This window comes from Rutidosis leptorrhynchoides, chromosome 3 (assembly GCF_046630445.1).
Source record: "Rutidosis leptorrhynchoides isolate AG116_Rl617_1_P2 chromosome 3, CSIRO_AGI_Rlap_v1, whole genome shotgun sequence".
NCBI classification, from domain to species: Eukaryota; Viridiplantae; Streptophyta; class Magnoliopsida; order Asterales; family Asteraceae; genus Rutidosis; species Rutidosis leptorrhynchoides.
Genome location: NC_092335.1, coordinates 574,852,775 through 574,872,739, shown reverse-complemented (window position 1 = coordinate 574,872,739; position 19,965 = coordinate 574,852,775). Strand labels below are relative to the sequence as shown.

Genomic DNA, 19,965 nt, shown 5'->3' with positions numbered 1-19,965 from the left:
CTATGAGATTGATAAATTGGAATTTTAGATATTACTAATCGAGTAAATGAATTTCTCTATAAGGCACGTCTCGTTTTGTTGAACAATTGTCAAAATTGATTATTTTATCATATTTTAAAGCCTTATAAAAACTATAGTTTAATTTTACAAGAATTGGGAAACTATGTGAAATGTTAAAATGTTTCGATTGCCCTGATCATTCAACTATAGTATTGAGTCAGATTGACTTTTTGAAACGACTTTTGATAACTTTTGTATGTCGATCTCGAGCATTAGGATTGTGATACACTATGACCAGACCTAGCTTGATAGACATTTATTGACCAACATATGTTCTCTAGGTTGAGATCTACGGTTATTTGGTATTCCGAGTTTCGGTCACATTTCGATGAACGACTTTATGTGCTGCTAAGGTGAGTTTCATTTGCTCCCTTTTTAAATGATTTTGCAATATATATTTTTGGGTTGAGAATACATGCACTTTATTTTAAAAACAACGGACACAAGTACATACTAAATTCTGTACTGAGTTTGAATCGAAAATCCCTTAGCTTTGGTAACTAATAACTGCCGGTTATAAGAACTGGTGGGCGCGAGTAGTAGTATATGGATCCATAGGGCTTGATATTCCCGTCCGAGCTAGAGCGCTAGCCTTTTAACGGACGTATGCTATTTGAGAAGCGTACACGTTGGTTTGCGTGTATTATTAAGATGATTATACAAAGGGTACAAATTATATATACGTTAAGTTTAGTTACCAGGGTGCTCAATTTTGTAGAATATTTTGATAAACGTTTCTGGATGAAACAACTGAAATCTTGTGATCCACCTTTATATACAGATTATACGATACATTAAAACTAGAACTCACCAACCTTTGTGTTGACACTTGTTAGCATGTTTATTCTCAGCTTCCCTAGAAGTCTTCCGCTGTTTGCTTATATGTTAGACAAGCTTTGTGCATGGAGTCATACATGCTTTATTCCAGAAAACGTTGCATTCACAAAACCATCATCATGTATCTATTTTGACTGCATTGTCAACGGAAGTATTATTGTAAACTATTATTTACGGTGATTGTCTATATATAGAAATCATCAGATGTCAAAAACCTTGGATTTAAATATTCATTATGGTATACCTTTTCCAAAGAATGCAATGTTTATAAAACGTATCATATAGAAGTCAAATACCTCGCAATGAAATCGATGAATGACGTATTCGTCTATATGGATTTGGAGCGATCGTCACATCGGGGTATCCCGAGTATTTACATCAGAGCTATTAAAGACATGTACGATGGTACGAAGTCTCGTGTTCGGACGCATGTGGGAAACACGGAGTTTTTCCCGGTGGAAGTTGGCCTACACCAAGGATCGGCACTTAGCCATTTTCTTTTCGCTTTAATCCTCGACGAGTTGTCTCAAGGGATACATGACAGCATCCCATGGTGCTTGATCTTTGCCGATGATATTGTTTTAGTATCGGAAACCAAGGATGAGCTAAATAGAAAACTTGAGCTATGGAGGGAGGTCTTAGAACGAAATGGTCTAAGAATAAGTAGACAAAAAACTGAATACCTTATGAGCGACTTCAACGGGAATGAAAATGAACTCAATGATGATGTGGAGAGCATCGACCGGAGTCTTGTGCGATAAGAAGGTACCTTTTAAACTGAAGGGAAATTTCTTCAAGGTGGCAATTAGACCTGCCATGTTATATGGTTCAGAGCGCTGGCCATTGACGAAGGCTCTGGAAAGAAGGATGAAGGTGGCTGAGATGAGGATGCTTAGGTGGACGTGTGGTAAAACCATGTTAGATAAGATACCAAATGTGGTTTTTAGAGAAAACCTTGAAGTTGGGAGTATCATCAACAAACTTAGAGAAGAACGACTTCGATGGTTTGGCCATGTTATGAGGCGCCCACTAACGGCTCCAGTTAGAAGAGTAGAGGCCCTCACGGTGGACGGTGTTAAAAGAAGAGGTAGACCTAAGCGTAGATGGGAGGATCGAGTGCAGATCGACATGAAGGAGCTTTTGTTGACCGAGGACATGACTTCTGATAGGAATTTGTGGAGGTCTAGAATTAGAATAGATGAGTGATTTTTTTTATTTATTTTTTATTTTTTTTAAGGATGTTTAGGCTTGGATGGTTTTGTTTTGTATATTTATGAATGGTTGTTTTGTATGATTACGTATGTATGTTTAAATGTGTATGTACGGATGCAGGTATGTATGTTTATGTATGCAGTTATGTATGTATGTATGTTTTATGTCCTATGTTTGCTTAAGATATATTTGTTTATTTATGTTAAGTGCATTGTTTTTATATGATCCTTATGGGTGCGTGTATGTATGTTTAGGTTTGTGCTTGTATGTATTAGTGTGTGTATGTATGTATATTTATATGTGATATATATATATATATATATATATATATATATATATATATATATATATATATATATATATATATTTATTTATTTATATATATATATATATTTATATATATATTATATATATATATATATATATATATATATTTATATTTATATATATTATTTATTTATTCTATCTTTTGTACATAGGTTTGTTCTGTGCTGCGTAAGACTTACTAGGATATACTTGTTTATGCGGTTAGGGCATAGTGTTTATATGGGTTTCATGTGTGTGTGTTGTTGTGTGCTTGTATGTAGCTGTATGTGTAGGTATGCTTGTCTTTTCGTGTACGTATGAATGTATTGATGTATGTTTATGTAAGGAAGTATGCATGTATGTTTACGCAGGTATGCATTTATATATGTATGTTTATGTTTATGTAGGTATGATTATGTACGTTTGTATAGAAGTATGTTTATGGATGTTGTATGCGCGTTTATGTATGTTGGTATGCTTATATATGTGGGTATGTATGTTTATGCATGTATGTAGGTTTATATATGTATGTGTATGGATGTATATTTTTTTTTGTATGTGCATCTAAATACGTTTATATGTGTCTATACTTGCCTATCGTTATTTTGGTGTAACATTGCTTGCGCCTTCCATGAGCTCCGTACGGCACACTTAGGTATGCATCGCTTTCTGTTTTTAGTATTGATTCCGTTCTCGCCGGAGGTCCACCGGAAGCAATCTCTCTACTCTCGAGTACAGAGAGGGACGACTTTGTTCGAACACGGGTCCTGCCTATGGACAGAGAAATGACTTCTCTTCTACTATAGGGTAGAGGTAGGATTGTCTACATCTCACCTACCCCATACCTCGCACTTGCGGGATTGGGTATTGTTGTTGTTGTTGTTGTTGTTGTTGTTGTTGTTGTTGTGTTATGTTTTCTAATTATTACAGTCTTTAGAGTTGTCATTAAGAATTAATTTCATGTATTAAGTGGTTGAACTTTAAGTTGATTGATGACGGTTAATACCAAGAGGTGATTGATTATTTATAATATACGTACAAACAATTTATGCATACAAAATGTTTTTAAAGACAGCTCTTAAAACTGTCAATAGAAAAATTCTATATTCTTTCTTAAGGCGCGCATTAGAAAAATATATTACGGAGTATTTATTATATATTTCTTCCTAATTAAAATGAGCTCACATTTATATAAAATTGACAAAATTATACGGCTGGTTCCTAATGTTTGTTTCAAATTACATGGATTGACCTTAGGGTTTTTTTTTTGCATGGATGCCCCCATTGTTAAGGTTTATTACACACTTGATACATGTTCTTGACATACGTTAGACATGCTTCGTTAAATGACCTCATATACAGTGCACATGAGGGTGCTTTTGTCTATTCATCAATCTTCTTCATCTCCTTCATCTAATTCTTACCCCAAATTCACAAACCCTGATTCATTAACATTCAAATAGTTTCATCTAATTAAAATCCAATTCATTCATTCTCTTTTATCCACAATTTAACATCAATATAAAGAAAAAAAAATTATTTAAGCATGAACAAAACATTATATATTATATATTTATATATAAGATAACCCATTTACATAAACCTTCACCGTCACTTCTGATGAAACCTTTTGTACGGGTCAAAATCGATATACATATCAATGGTGGTTCAAACATGATATTGTATATACAGATAGAATTGATTGGACTTTGCGCTTCCAAAAGAGTCAAGGTCAATGGTGATTACAGATTGGTGTTCTTTCCATGGTAGATCATGGTGACAGATCGATGTCGCTTCAAAGTGTCGATGATGGTTACAAATCAAAATGGTCGATGGTCCTCAGCACCGCCAAACCACGAAAACTAAAAGGGGACCTTACCGTACTTGAAACAGGTGATGTTGTTGATGTTAATGGCGGTAATAAACTTATAATGGTGATGGTGGTGGTGATGATTTTGAGAAAGATGGATTATTGTGGTTCTGAAATGTTTAATGGTGAAGAGTTGTGGTGTTGAAATTGAATAAGTGAAGATGAAGAAGAGTTGGGTTCTCAAATGTTTAACGGTTTGGGGAAGAAATATGTAAAATAACTGTTTGCCCTCATGTGTTAGGAATATGTAAGATTTAACGAAATATGTAATGGACGTTAGTAGCGGGTATCAATCGCGTAACAAGTGCAAACATTGGAGGCATCCAAGTATAAAGAAACCTAAGGTCAATCCGTGTAATTTGAACCAATCATTAGGAACAACCGTGTAATTTTTTCTAAAAATAAAACACAAACAACAATTAATTTCTAGACAAATTTACATCAAGGGGTGGGGGGGGGGGTTGTGGTATGTTTAAAACTACAAATGGAGACTTAAAGAATTTTTCTTGACATGGGGGGTCACTATGATATGCATTTGTTTCACGGGAAGTCCATTTTACTAACACACGTTAAAATGTTGTTAGGTTCCCTCACATGTTGTGCACATGGGGGTATCATTTTCTTATCTCTTCTTCTCTTCTTTGTTTTCCTTATTAATCCTTCTTGATCTTCAAACAACTACAATTATAAACCTAGATTCAATTATAGTTTACAAGAATTACAAACCAACCACAAGGTTTTAGTTTTAATGTTGGATGTTTTGATTAACACCACGCGCAAATCTCAATTTCACTTCGTAACAGATGGTGGACAGCGACGGTGGATGTACTTTGAATGGTTTCCGGCCACCCCAAATTGCAAGAACAGGTGTTGGGTTTTGATTTTTCCGTTGTGTTTGAGTTAGAATTATATTTGTATTTGTTTGATTGTTTGATAATTTTATTTTCAAAATAGCAGGTTAGTTTTAAATTAGGTAGGTGAAAGGTGAATGATGTTGAAAGAGATTAAAAGACCAATTTACCCTCATGTGCATTGTACATGATGGATTTTAACGGGCCAATTTAACGCCATTAACAAAATGGACTCCTTGTGAAACAAATGCATACCACAGTAACCCCTCATGTAAAAAAATTATTTTAGACTCTGCTTGTAGTTTTGAATATACCACAAGGACCCCCCCCCCCCCTCACCCCCCCCCCCCCCCCCCCCCGCGTTGTCTACTAAATGAGCTCACGAAGCGATCTGGGAGCGAAGCCAACAATTGAGTTACTTACATTATTAATTTACTAGTTAAACAAAACTCCTTAAAATAGAAACTTTTATTGAAAAAACATAGAAAATGATGACTTCATTATTTTAAGGTGTATATATATATATATATATATATATATATATATATATATATATATATATATATATATATTAGGTCAAGAATTTATCCCGATGTATATTATAAAAACTCTAAAAAAATGTCTGTATCAAAGCACAATGGCTACACGTTAATTATGTAACTAACACAGACAATCACGGTCAAAACACATCTACAACCACATACTAAAACTCAAGAGCCACCATGAGCATTAGTCTGCATCCAACTTCCATATATCCTTAATCCATGAAACATTTGTTGAGCATTTGAATCTAACTGTAAGAAGATTTAAGCGAACAATGGAAACAATTGCATCAAAGACATGTTGCTCTATATCGAAGACCTTATTGAAAATACGATAATTCCTTTTCTGCCAAAAAAACAAATGATGGAAGACAAAACTTTGCAACTGTGACAACCCGGAAATTTTCGACCAAATTTAAAATTAATCTTTATATGTTTCCGACACGATAAGCAAAGTCTGTAATATTGATTCTCAAACTTTTTTAAACTAATGTTATATATTCAGTTAACCTTTGACTATTGATCGACGATTCACGAACATCTATTTGTAAATATATATATATATATATATATATATATATATATATATATATATATATATATATATATATATATATATATATATACCATAAGTTGGAATATTAATTATTCATAAATAACTTGTAATGTGTATTTAAAAACTGATTTATGTATATTAAATAAAGATATATACATATATATAATTTCAAGTTATTTAGTAAACGATAGTAACATTCGTTTATTGATTCGATTGATATTTAGATAAGTTAACTAAAACATTTAAGATGAACAAGTAAAACACTAATTTACTACAGTATTTTCGAATTGCTACAGTACCCGAAAAGCTACAGTGTTTTCGAAAATCACTATTTTCTACAGTAAAAATCATTTTGCTACAGTGTTTTTTCGAAAATCACTATTTGCTACAGTGAAAACGACTTGCTACAGTAAAACACTATTTGCTACAGTAAAAACGACTTTGCTACAGTAAAACTATTTGCTACAGTAAACACTATTTGCTACAGTGAAAAATATGTCGACAAACAAGAAAATAAAACATATTGGGTGCGTACCAGCTAGCCATGCGATCGCATGGCAAATGGGCATGAAACTCATGCGATCGCATGGGCTACAGTCTTTGGAAAAGTACTATAAATAGACACGATTTCTGCTCGACTCAACCTACACCTTTTTTTTTTCTTTCTTCTGTAAGAGTAATATATATCTTTATATTATTACTATTATATTATTATTATTATTTATATTATTATTATTATTAATATTTTTATTATTAAGATTAATATTATTATTAACCTAATTATTATTAGTAGTATTAGTATTATTATTAATAATACACATAAAATACTACAACGAGGTTATGAGTAAATCATTTCAAAACGAGTTTTATGAGCGGGATAGAGCTAAGGAAATTATGGGTTATAAATTTGGAGGTTATAGATTTGGTTCGGGGGTATAGCTCGTGAGGTTAAACTAGTGTTTATTATCTCCGTTGCGTCAACGTACTTTCCTGCAATATTGAATCTCAATATTGATACGTGAGCACTCATATCTTATTTTTTATATATTTAATAGTGTATCCATGTCTAGTACTCTAGTATATATGTTTATGCATGCTTGTATGCTTTAATTTTGTGGTTTGATAGTTTATGATGAATCACAAATTTAATACATATATTACTGATATAAAGTATATGATATGCATTTTTTGAAAAGATGGCAAAAAATTATTAACTTTTCATTTAGAAATCGCGTGATTTCGATGAACGGATTAAAAGTTATGGTCAACTGAATTATGATTAACATTAATTGAAATTGCTTTTAAATCTGCAATTGATATTTAAACAACTGTTTATAAGATTGATAAATTGCATTTTCAAATATTACTAATTGAGTAAATGAATTTCTATATAAGGCACGTCTAGTCTTGTTGAACAATTATCAAAGTTGATTGTCTTATCATGTTTTAAAGCTTTATAAACACTATAATCTGATTTTACAAGTATTGGGAAACTATATGAAATAATGAAATATTTTCGATTGCCATGATAATTCAAATATAACATAGCTCCTGAGATAAATAATATTTTGAGTTTGTTAAACTATAAATTCGTTCAATTATCAAGACTTATACTATGTTAATAAACATGTATAGATTTAAAGATCATATAGGGTCAGGTTGACTTTTGAGATGACTTTTGTTAACTTTTGCATGTCGGTCTCGAGCATTAGGATTGTGATACACTATGACCCAACCTAGCTTATTAGACATGTATTGACCAACATATGTTCTCTAGGTTGAGATCTACGGTTAATTTTGCATTCCGAGTTTCGGTCACTTTTTGGTGAATGACCTTATGTGCTGCTAAGGTGAGTTTCATTTGCTCCCTTTTTAATTGCTTTTGCAATCTATATTTTTGGGCTGAGAATACATGCACTTTATTTTAAATGCAATGGATACAAGTACATACTAAATTCTACACCAAATTTCAACCGAAAATCCCTAAGCTTTGGTGTAACATCCTCAATCGGGCCTAGCTGTAAGATTACTATTTTTTCCTTAAGTTAGTATTGTGTTATTATATGCTTTTATTTTTATTTAATATTTACTATTAAATAATGATGTGGTTAGGACCAGTTTGTGACAAGGGTCACAGAACAGGTTTGTTTATTTAATTTGGGCTTCGTTTGGGTCGCCAAATGACGTACGAAAGATATCAGATAACTGATAAATACCCGTGTGTCACACAGTGTGGGAATTAAATTCACTTTAGATGACTTAGGCAGTCTCTCTCTTGCATTTTCTAAATCCTTCCCAAAACACACACCGTACCTTCCCTTCCACCTTCAATCAAACCCTAATCCTTAAACATTGATTTTGAGCTCAAATTAGTGTTAGAATCGTGTTTGTTATCGTTTACTGAGTCTATCAAGGTAAGTAACATGTGTTTTTTGTTCAATTCGTTGTTAAATTCATAGTTTTGTGTGAGTTTTGTAAAAAGCTTGAATTTTTCTCAAAACAAGTGATTTAAGTGTTGTTATGGTCAAATTGTTGTGGGTTTTGAGTCTATAACATGTAGTGAACAACTTGTGGTCGATTTTGGTGTTTAAAATGAGCTCTAGATCGAGATTTGAGGATTTCATCGTGAAGTCCGTAGCCTTTGTTCAGTTTTCGATGAAGATGAACCGACCGATCGAGGGTTGAACCGGCCGATTGACGAAGACAACCGACCGACTGTTTAGTGAACTGACCGACTGAGATTTACCTTCTGCCGATTGATGTAATACCAAATGAATCGAACGTCTGGGAAGGTCAGTCGACCGGTTATGTCGACAGTCGACCGACTGTAAGAGTCAGTCGACCGACTGAGTATCCAGGGCAGAATATTTTACCTAAGTGTTGATTTTTAGCCGTTATGCTGCCGTTTGTATTTTGATGTTCATAATGTAAATTTTGAAAGTGCATAAGTGTTAAGCAAAAATTTTTAGCGGAATGTTTTTGATACAAAAATTTATATATTGCGTTATTTGATGTTAACGAACAGAAACTAACTTGTGTATATGTTTTTCTCAGGAGAAAATGAGAAAGAGAAGGTTCAGTGATTAGATACCTGAATACCTTCTCGTTTGCTGGTATTTGGTGAGTGGGACTAACTGGAGAATATAGTATATATAAGCATGTTATATTTATGATTGCCATGCTTGTTATATATACTTATTGTTGTGGTTAATTAGTACTTGTGATGACTGCATGTTAGTTGATGTTTGTCTGCTGGAGCCCGGTGCGTCCCTATTGTGGTAGCCTCGGTAGGAGAGATCAACCTGCGGGTTGGGTTCCTCTGTGGTAGCCTAGACAACCGTGGTGTATATATATGTGAATGACGCATCCGTCGCGTGTGGATTATGTATATACATACGGTGGTGGAGGAACTTCTGGTAAGCCCCAGTCCGATCAGCTGGTGGTTAATGGTTTGGCCGAGCCTCCAGAGTCTCTGTAGATGGCACTTGGGTGATGTTTTTGTGTTAGACTATTGTGACATGATTAGTATAATGCTTATGTATGCTATGGCCTGTAGTTAGTCGTACTCACTTAGCTTCGTGCTAATTCCCCTCCATCTCCTCCCTGCAGGTTGTTAGCTTTTGTAGATAGTGCTTTTGAGAGAAGACGGGCATGATGATGTTATGTTTGATAGGGTTAACTCTGATGTGGTCTTTTAGAATATGAACCGTGTACTTTTGAAAACAGAATGTATTTACGTCTCTTCCTGTTAATATGTAAATTGTTTTAATGACACGTGACATCGATTTGTACAAATGTCGATATCGTATTTATGTCGATATCGTATTTAATTGATATTATGCTTCCGCCACGTATTTTTTATAAAAAAAATAGCGGTGTCACAAGTTGGTATCAGAGCTGAGTTTGGTAGCATGTGCATTGTGATCTACATGTCATGTTCCCAAACTTAGAAGAGTCATGTCAAACATAACATGCTGGGGATGGGTTAAGTGAGTATTAGGATAGGATATGTGTTAGTTGTTAGTACTAACAGAATTTATACTAATCTTTGGTGTGAGTGTTGTGGTAGTGCAGTAATGGCAGATAATCAAGCAATCGCTACTGGCCCTACTGTCCCTGGAACTGGTACTTTTAGAGCCCCTGACGAAGATGGACATGTGTCTTCCGAAGAAGAAACTTCTCAAGAAGTAATAGAACTTCAAAGTCGGTTACTAGAAGCTCAGGAGAAAATTAAGGAATTGGAACAAGAACGGGCGCAATGGAACCCTAATACCACTGCGTTAAACACAACTTTTCCTTCAAACCTTTATAATAAGCCGGTGGCAGTTCCCAATCACAGTTTCCACAAAATACCTATCAAAACTATCAAATGCCATTTCCGTTTAACCAGAATTTTCCTAATCAAATGATATACCCATTTTAAGTCCCTGAGACAAGAAGGAAGTGTACCTATAAACAGTTTATGGACTACAAACCTCCTGAGTACAGTGGTCACACAAATCCTACGATGACGCTCAATTGGCTAAGAGAAGTGGAGAGGGCGTTAGAAGCATGTTTTTGTGAGCCAGAATCCATGGTGTTATTTGCTAGTAGGCTTCTCAAGGGTGAAGCAATGGAATGGTGGGATTCTATTACTGCATATTTACCCAAGGAACAAATCAGCCAGATTACCTGGGAATAATTTGCCGCTAAGGTTCGTGAGCAGTATTGTTCTGAGTATGAGATGGAAAGATTGAAAACTGAGTTTCTGAGTATGAAAATGACCGAAAACATGACGATTGATGAGGTTTTCAGAGATTTTACATCGAAGTTAAGGATTGTTCAACAGTGGGTACCAACTGAGAAAGATAAGATTCAGTATTTTATGCGGGTGATTAAGCCAGAGTACAGAACCGTTGCGAGATTTGCAACAACCTTGGCGCAGGCTCATGAGATGGCTAAAGTTACAAAAGGTGATATAATGGCAGCAAAAAGAGAAAGTTCGAGAATCGGATCTTTTGGGGCTAAATCAGAAGGTCAATCGGGTGGACAGTCAAATCAGCAGTCGAGTAAGCAACCCGATTTTCGTGGTAAAAAGTCAGGCGGGTTTAAACAGAAAAGTAAGTCTGGTATTAATGGATCAGGTTCAAGTCAGTCTGGGTGGTGTAATGTTTGTAAGCCAACCCATACCGGCCCGTGTTCTTTAATGACCAGAAGGTGTTTGAAATGTGGAGTGTTAGGTCATGAATTAACAGCTTGTTTTTTTAAGTCTAATGTTTGTTGGAGTTGCCATCAAGAGGGGCATAGATCAGCAAATTGTCCATCTGCGTCAAGATCCGGTTCTGGGGCAGGGTCAGGGGCGAGGTCTGTAACTTCTGGGGGATCTTCTGCTTCTACTGCCGGGCAGAAGAGAAAGAATCCTCCAACAGCAGAGGCAAGGGCATTTCAGATGACGGTAGACGCTGCAACCGCTACCGATGACATCATTACCGGTATGTTCTTGGTTAATTCCTTACTAGCTCGTGTGTTATTTAATTCTGGAGCAAATCGTTCTTTTATGTCCTTAGGCTTTTGTGATAAGTTGAAGTTGCCTGTTAGGATGTTAGATGCGCCTTTGGGAATAGAAGTAGCTGATGGTAAAATGGTTCCATGCACATCATTTGTGTCTGGAATTACCATCGAAATCGACGGCCATTCCTTCCCTTTAACTTGTTTGTTGATGCCTATACTTAGCTTTGATGTAGTCATAGGTATGAATTGGTTAAGAGCTAATAAGGCTAATATTAAGTGTGATAAGAAGATGATTTCTTTCCGTTTGACTGACGGATCCCGAGTGATAGCTAGGGGAGAGCGCAGTGGATTTAACTTCCCTATGGTTTCCCTAATGAAAGCTCAGAAAGTAATAACGAAAGGGTTTGATTCATTCTTAGCCTACGTGATTGATGTTAAGAAAGAGAAGAAGCAGGTAACTGATATTCCCATTGTGTCAGAATATCCAGAAGTATTTCCAGATGATTTACCAGGGTTACCTCCAGTACGTGAAGTAGAGTATAAAATTGATTTGGTTCCAGGTGCTACGCCAGTTGCAAAAGCTCCTTACAGATTAGCTCCGTCAGAAATCCGAGAAATGATGTCTCAAATTCAGGAACTGTTAGATAAGGAGTTTATCCGACCAAGTTCTTCACCGTGGGGTGCTCCTGTGTTGTTTGTGAAAAAGAAAGATGGGTCGCTTCATATGTGTATAGATTATCGTGATTTGAATAAGAGAACAATAAAGAATAAGTATCCGATACCGAGAATAGATGATTTATTCGATCAGTTACAGGGTGCTTCTTACTTTTCAAAGATTGATTTACGTTCAGGGTATCATCAGGTACGTGTTGCAGAGAACGATATACCGAAAACAGCGTTCAGAACTAGATATGGTCATTATAAATTTTTAGTTATGCCATTCGGGTTAACCAATGCGCCAGCAGTGTTTATGGATTTAATGAACAGGGTGTATCGTCAGTATCTTGACAAGTTTGTGATTGTCTTCATAGATGATATCTTGATGTATTCGAAAACCGAGAAAGATCATGCTACACATTTGAGATTGGTATTAGAACTTCTGAAACAGGAACAGTTGTACGCCAAGTTTTCTAAGTGTGAATTTTGGTTACGGGAAGTACAGTTTCTAGGTCATGTGATTTGTGAACAGGGTATTAAAGTGGACCAGTCTAAGATAGAGGCCGTAATGAATTGGAACTCACCAAAAACGCCGACAGAAATTAAGAGTTTTCTGGGTTTAGCAGGTTATTACCGCCGATTTATCAAAGACTTCTCTAAAATAACAGGTCCGTTGAATAAGTTAATTAGAAAAGATGTAGCCTTTCGATGGACTGATGAACAAGAAAAGGCTTTTCAAACTCTCAAACAGTTGTTATGTCAAGCGCCGGTTTTAGCTTTACCAGAGGGAACAGAAGATTTTGTGGTCTACTGCGATGCGCCAGGTCTGGGTTGCGTTTTGATGCAGAGAAATAAAGTTATAGCGTATGCTTCACGACAGTTGAAGAATCATGAACGAAACTACCCTACTCACGATTTAGAGTTAACTGCAGTTGTGTTTGCCTTGAAGCTTTGGAGACACTATTTGTATGGTACGCATTGTGAAATCTATACAGATCATAAGAGTCTACAATATATCTTCTCGCAGAAGGAATTAAATATGCATCAACGTCGATGTTTAGACTTGATTAAAGACTACGATTGTGAGATTAAGTACCATCCGGGTAAAGCAAATGTGGTCGTAGATGCTCTGAGTCGCAAGAAAACCATCGAAAATGTTAGATTTATGAGAATTGAAATAATTTCAGACTTGATTGATCGATTGAAAACCGTTCAGTTAGTAGCTTTGAATGACGAAAACCTAAAGACTGAACAAATGACTAAAAGAAAATTTGACCTATGCAATGATTCTAGAGGATTAAAGACCTATAATGACCGAATTTGGGTGCCTATGCTTGGAGATTTGAGGGATTTAATCCTTACTGAAGCGCATAAATCGAGATTATCAGTGCATCCAGGTAGTACAAAGATGTATAGAGACTTGAAAACATTGTGTTGGTGGCCGACAATGAAGACAGATGTTGCGAATTTTGTCAAAAAATGTCATATTTATGTGCAAGTTAAGGTAGAACATTAGAAACCGTATGAATCTCTAAGACAGTTAGAAATTCCTCAGTGGAAATGGGATCATATAACGATGGATTTTGTAACCAAGTTACCCCGAACCCAGAAAGGACACGACATGATATGGGTGATTGTGGATCGTTTAATAAAGAGTGCTCACTTTTTAGCTACTCGTGAAACAGCTTCGTTAAGTGATTTGGCATAATTGTACTTGAAAGAGATCGTTAGTCGACATGGTATACCGTTGTCAATAGTTTCCGATAGAGATACTAGGTTTGTATCGAACTTCTGGAACAGTTTACAACAGAATTTAGGTACACGTGTGAATCTAAGTACAGCATATCATCCACAGACAGACGGTCAGAGTGAACAGACGATTCAGACATTAAAAGACATGTTGAGAGCGTGTGTCTTAGAATATGGTGGTTCTTGGGATTCGCATCTTCCATTGATAGAGTTTGCTTACAACAATTCATATCATTCGAGTATCGGAATGCCACCATATGAAATGTTGTATGGTCGAAAATGCAGAACTCCTACGTGTTGGTTAGAAGCAGGTGAGAAACAATTTGCAGGTCCCGAAATTGTTCAGATAACTGCAGAAAAGGTTGAAATTGCACGTGAGAAGTTAAAAGCAGCCAGAGACCGACAAAAGATGTATGCTGATCCGCGCAGACGTCCTGTGACATTTAATGTAGGTGATCGTGTTTATCTGAAAGTTTCGCCATGGTAAACGTGGTAAACTAGCACCGAGGTTTATTGGGCCATTTTCGATCAAAGAAATTATGAATGATCAGACTGTTGTTTTAGATCTTCCATCAGAGTTAGCAGGAATACACAACACGTTTAATGTTTGTTATTTAAGAAAGTGTAAAGTAGACGATGAAAGTCAGATTCTTCCATTGAAGGATTTGGAAGTTGATTTAACTAAGAAGTTAGTAGAAGAGCCGGTTAGAATAGTGGACAAGAAAGTCAAAAAGCTAAGAAAGAAACAGATTCCTATGGTGTTAGTGGAATGGCGGCACAGTTTAGGTTCTAACTTGACGTGGGAAACTGAGGAGTTAATGAGGGCGCGCTATCCCCATTTGTTTGACCTTGACCAGATTCCGAGGACATAATCTTCTTAAGGGGGTAGATTTATAACATCCTCAATCGAGCCTAGTTGTAAGATTACTATTTTATCCTTAAGTTAGTATTGTGTTATTATATGCTTTTATTTTTATTTAATATTTACTATTAAATAATGATGTGGTTAAGACCAGTTTGTGACAAGGGTCACAGAACAGGTTTGTTTATTTAATTTGGGCTTCGTTTGGGTCGCCAAATGACGTATGAAAGATATCAGATAACTGATAAATACCCGTGTGTCACACAGTGTGGGAATTAAACCCACTTTAGATGACTTAGGCAGTCTCTCTCTTGCATTTTCCAGATCCTTCCCAAAACACACACCGTACCTTCCCTTCCACCTTCAATCAAACCCTAATCCTTAAACATTGATTTTGAGCTCAAATTGGTGTTAGAATCGTGTTTGTTATTGCTTACTGAGTCTATCAAGGTAAGTAACATGTGTTTTTGTGTTCAATTCGTTGTTAAATTCATAGTTTTGTGTGAGTTTTGTAAAAAGCTTGAATTTGTGTCAAAACAAGTGATTTAAGTGTTGTTATGGTCAAATTGTTGTGGGTTTTGAGTCTATAACATGTAGTGAATAAGTTGTGGTCGATTTTGGTGTTTAAAATGAGCTCTAGATCGAGATTTGAGGATTTCATCGTGAAGTCCGTAGCCTTTGTTCAGTTTCTGATGAAGATGAACACACTCGGCCGACTGTCGGTCGACAGTCGACCGACTGAGGGTTGAACCGACCGATTGACAAAGACAACTGACTGACTGTTTAGTGAACCGATCGACTGAGATTTACCTTCGGCCGATTGTTGTAATACCAAATGAATCAAACGACTGGGAAGGTCAGTCGACCGGTTGTGTCGACAGTCGACTGACTGTAAGAGTCAGTCGACTGATTGAGTGTCCAGGTCAGAATATTTTACCTAAGTGTTGATTTTTAGCCGTTATGCTGCCCGTTTGTATTTTGATGTTCAGGATGTAAATTTTAAAAGTGCATAAGTGTTAAGCAAAAATTTATGGCAGACAATTTTTGATACAAAAATTTATATATTGCGTTATTTGATGTTAACAAACAGAAACTAACTTGTGTATATGTTTTTCTCAGGAGAAAAGGAGAAAGAGAAGGTTCAGTGATTAGATAGCTGAATACCTTCTCGTTTGCTGGTATTTGGTGAGTGGGACTAACTGGAGAATATAGTATATAGAAGCATGTTATATTTATGATTGCCATGCTTGTTAGATATACTTATTGTTGTGGTTAGTTAGTACTTGTGATGACTGCATGTAAGTTGATGCTTGTCTGCTGGAACCCGGTGCGTCCCTATTGTGTGGTAGCCTCGGTAGGAGAGATCAACCTGCGGGTTGGGTTCCTCTGTGGTAGCCTAGACAACCGTGGTGTATATATATGTGAATGACACGTCCGTCGTATGTGGATTATGTATATACATACGGTGGTGGAGGAACTTCTGGTAAGCCCCAGTCCGATCAGCTGGTGGTTAATGGTTTGGCCAAGCTACCAGAGTCTCTGTAGATGGCACTTGGGTGATGTTTGTGTGTTAGACTATTGTGACATGATTAGTATAATGCTTATGTATGCTATGGCCTGTAGTTAGTCTTACTCACTTAGCTTCGTGCTAATTCCCCTCCATCTCCTCCCTGCAGGTTGTTAGCTTTTGTAGATAGTGCTTTTGGGAGAAGACGGGCATGATGATGTTATGTTTGATAGGGTTAACTCTGATGTGGTCTTTTAGAATATGAACCGTGTACTTTTGAAAACAGATGTATTTACGTCTCTTCCTGTTAATATGTAAATTGTTTTAATGACACGTGACATCGGTTTGTACAAATGTCGATATCGTATTTATGTCGATATCGTATTTAATTAATATTATGCTTCCGCCACGTATTTATTATAAAAAAAATAGCGGTGTCACATTTGGTAGCTAGTAACTGCCGGTTATAAGAACTGGTGGGCGCGAGTAGTTATATATGGATCCATAGTGAAAGGAGCCGTTCATATACATTATAAACGATTCACAATAGTTGATTACATTGCGAGGTATTTGACCTCTATATGATACATTTTACAAACATTGCATTCGTTTTTAAAAGACAATCTTTCTTTACATCAAAAATTGACAGGCATGCATACCATTTCATAATATCCACTATCCAACTATAAATTGATTTAATAATAATCTTTGATGAACTCAATGACTCGAATGCAACGTTCTTCGAAATATGCTATGAAAGACTCCAAGTAATATCTTTAAAATGAGCAAATGCACAGCGGAAGATTTCTTTAACACCTGAGAATAAACATGCTTTAAAGTGTCAACCAAAAGGTTGGTGAGTTCATTAGTTTATCATAATCATTTATTTCCATCATTTTAATAGACCACAAGAATTTCATTTACAGTTCTCATAAATATACGTCCCATGCATAGAGACAAAAAATAATCATTCATATGGTGAACACCTGGTAACTGACATTAACTAGATACATATAAGAATATCCCCTATCATTCCGGGATCCTCCTTCGGACATGATATAATTTCGAAGTACTAAAGCATCCGGTACTTTGGATGGGGTTTGTTAGGCCCAATAGATCTATCTTTAGGATTCGCGTCAATTAGGGTGTCTGTTCCCTAATTCTTAGATTACCAGACTTTAATAAAAAGGGGCATATTCGATTTCGATAATTCAACCATAGAATGTAGTTTCAATTACTTGTGTCTATTTCGTCAAACATTTATAAAAGCGCATGTATTCTCAGTCCCAAAAATATAAAGGGTAAAAAGGTAAATGAAACTCACATACTGTATTTCGTAGTAAAAATACATATAACGTCATTGAACAAGTGCAAGGTTGGCCTCGGATTCACGAACCTAAATTAATTATATATATTTATGTGTTGGTCAATATTTGTCTAACAAATTAGGTCAAGTCATAGTGTACCACAATCCTAATGTTCGAGACTAATATGCAAAAGTCAACAAAAGTAAATTTGACTCAAAATAATTTCCAAAAATCTATACATGATTAATATATAGTTTAAATATCGTCGTTTTATATTTTTAAATATTTTTAAAAGATTTATTAGAGTAAATAATATAATTTATTTATTAATAAATAAAATTTTATATTATATTTATATAATAAAATATACTTTTATATATATTAAGTAATAAAATTTATAGGGTTCATTTAATATTATAAAGATAATATGATAGGTATTATTAAAGTAAGTTATTACACGTAGTAAAATATGTTTGTATCAAATATTTATTTGATAAAATAATATCTATAATGATAGTAAATAAAAGTTGTATTATTTTGTAATAATAATTATTATTATAAAAATATCAATATTTAGAATTACTAAGATGACATTATGATAAAACGATAATTCTAATTATGATAACTTTAATATTTACAATAATTTTTAATATTATCTTTAAAATAATAATTCTATTTAAAATAATAATAATAATAATAATAATGATATTTTATAGTAACAATGACATTTCTATTAAAATGATAATTTTTGTTAAAATGATAGTTTTAATACTAACGATAATTTTAATAATAATAGTAATGATAAAAATAATAAGAACGATAATTTTATCTAAATCAATATCTTATAATATTTTAATTTCATCATGATACTCTTACCCATTATTTCCTAATCGTTTCATTTAATAGCTTTTAATCATCTTTTATATCGTGTTGGTAATAATGATAATAATAGTAATCAAAATAATCAGGTGTTACAAATATTTGTTTTAATTACACTAATATTAATAATGATAGTTACTATAACATTAGTAACGATAATACTAATAATTATCTTAATGATAATATAGTAATAATAATAATAACAATAACAATAACCATTTTTAAATAATGATATATATATTAATAATGATAATAATAATAATACCAATAATAATAATAATAATAATAATAATAATAATAATAATAATAATAATAATAATAATAATAATAATAATAATAATAATTGGATAATAATAATAATACTAATTATAACTTTAACGATAATAACGATAGTAATAATAAAAAAAATAACATTTTTAATGATAAATCCTTTTATTGATAAAGATAATAATAATAATAATAATAATAATAATAATAATAAGATAAAACTAGAACGACGATAATAACGACGATAATAATAATCATTTTTAATAATAATACAAAAATTCGATGGACTATAACTTCAAATCCGTTCATCGAAATCATTCGATATCTAAATGAAAAGTTCTTAATTTTTCACTAGCTTTCCAACGACATGCATATCTTATACCTTATCTCAGTCACATATATAACTAATTCAGGATTCAACATAACCTAACTAAAGGCAATATCAAAAGTACAAACATGCATAATCCTATATACTCGAGCACTAGTCAGGGATACACTATTAGTATGTAAAAGTTAAATTATGAGTACTCACGTATCAATATTGCGATTCAATATTGCAGGAAAGGTACGTAGACGCAACGGAGATGATAAACACTATATTGACCTCACGAGCATACCCATGAACCATACCCAATCACCTCCATAGCTATAACCCATAATTTCCTTAATCCAATCCTACTCGAAAAACAATTTCGAAATCACTCGGACAGCACTCTGACGTAATATTTTATGTATACTAATAATATCTTGAAATAATACGGAGTAAATATATATATGTAAATCGATTGAGAGAGTTTAGAGTTTAGAGAAAAATATTTTCAAGTTTCTATGAAATAATGAAACCTATTGAATTCTATTTATAATAGATTTTTGAATTATTAAAGTGAATTATTAAAGTATGAATTATTAAAGTAAATTATTAAAGTATGAATTATTAAAGTGAATTATTAAAGTTAAAGTAAAGTAAAAATAAAGTAAAGGTAAAGTTTAAGTATAGTAAAAGTATAAAACTA

At 34.1% G+C, this 19,965-nt stretch overlaps 1 protein-coding gene across 1 annotated transcript; it reads left to right on the top strand.

Annotated features, from left to right (window-relative positions):
* Nucleotides 1-1,229: 1,229 nt before the first annotated feature.
* LOC139902113 (uncharacterized) lies at nt 1,230-1,658 on the top strand. The gene has a single exon (XM_071884769.1). The coding sequence runs from the start codon at nt 1,230-1,232 to the stop codon at nt 1,656-1,658; it is 429 nt and encodes a 142-aa protein (XP_071740870.1).
* The last annotated feature ends 18,307 nt before the right edge of the window (nt 1,659-19,965 follow it).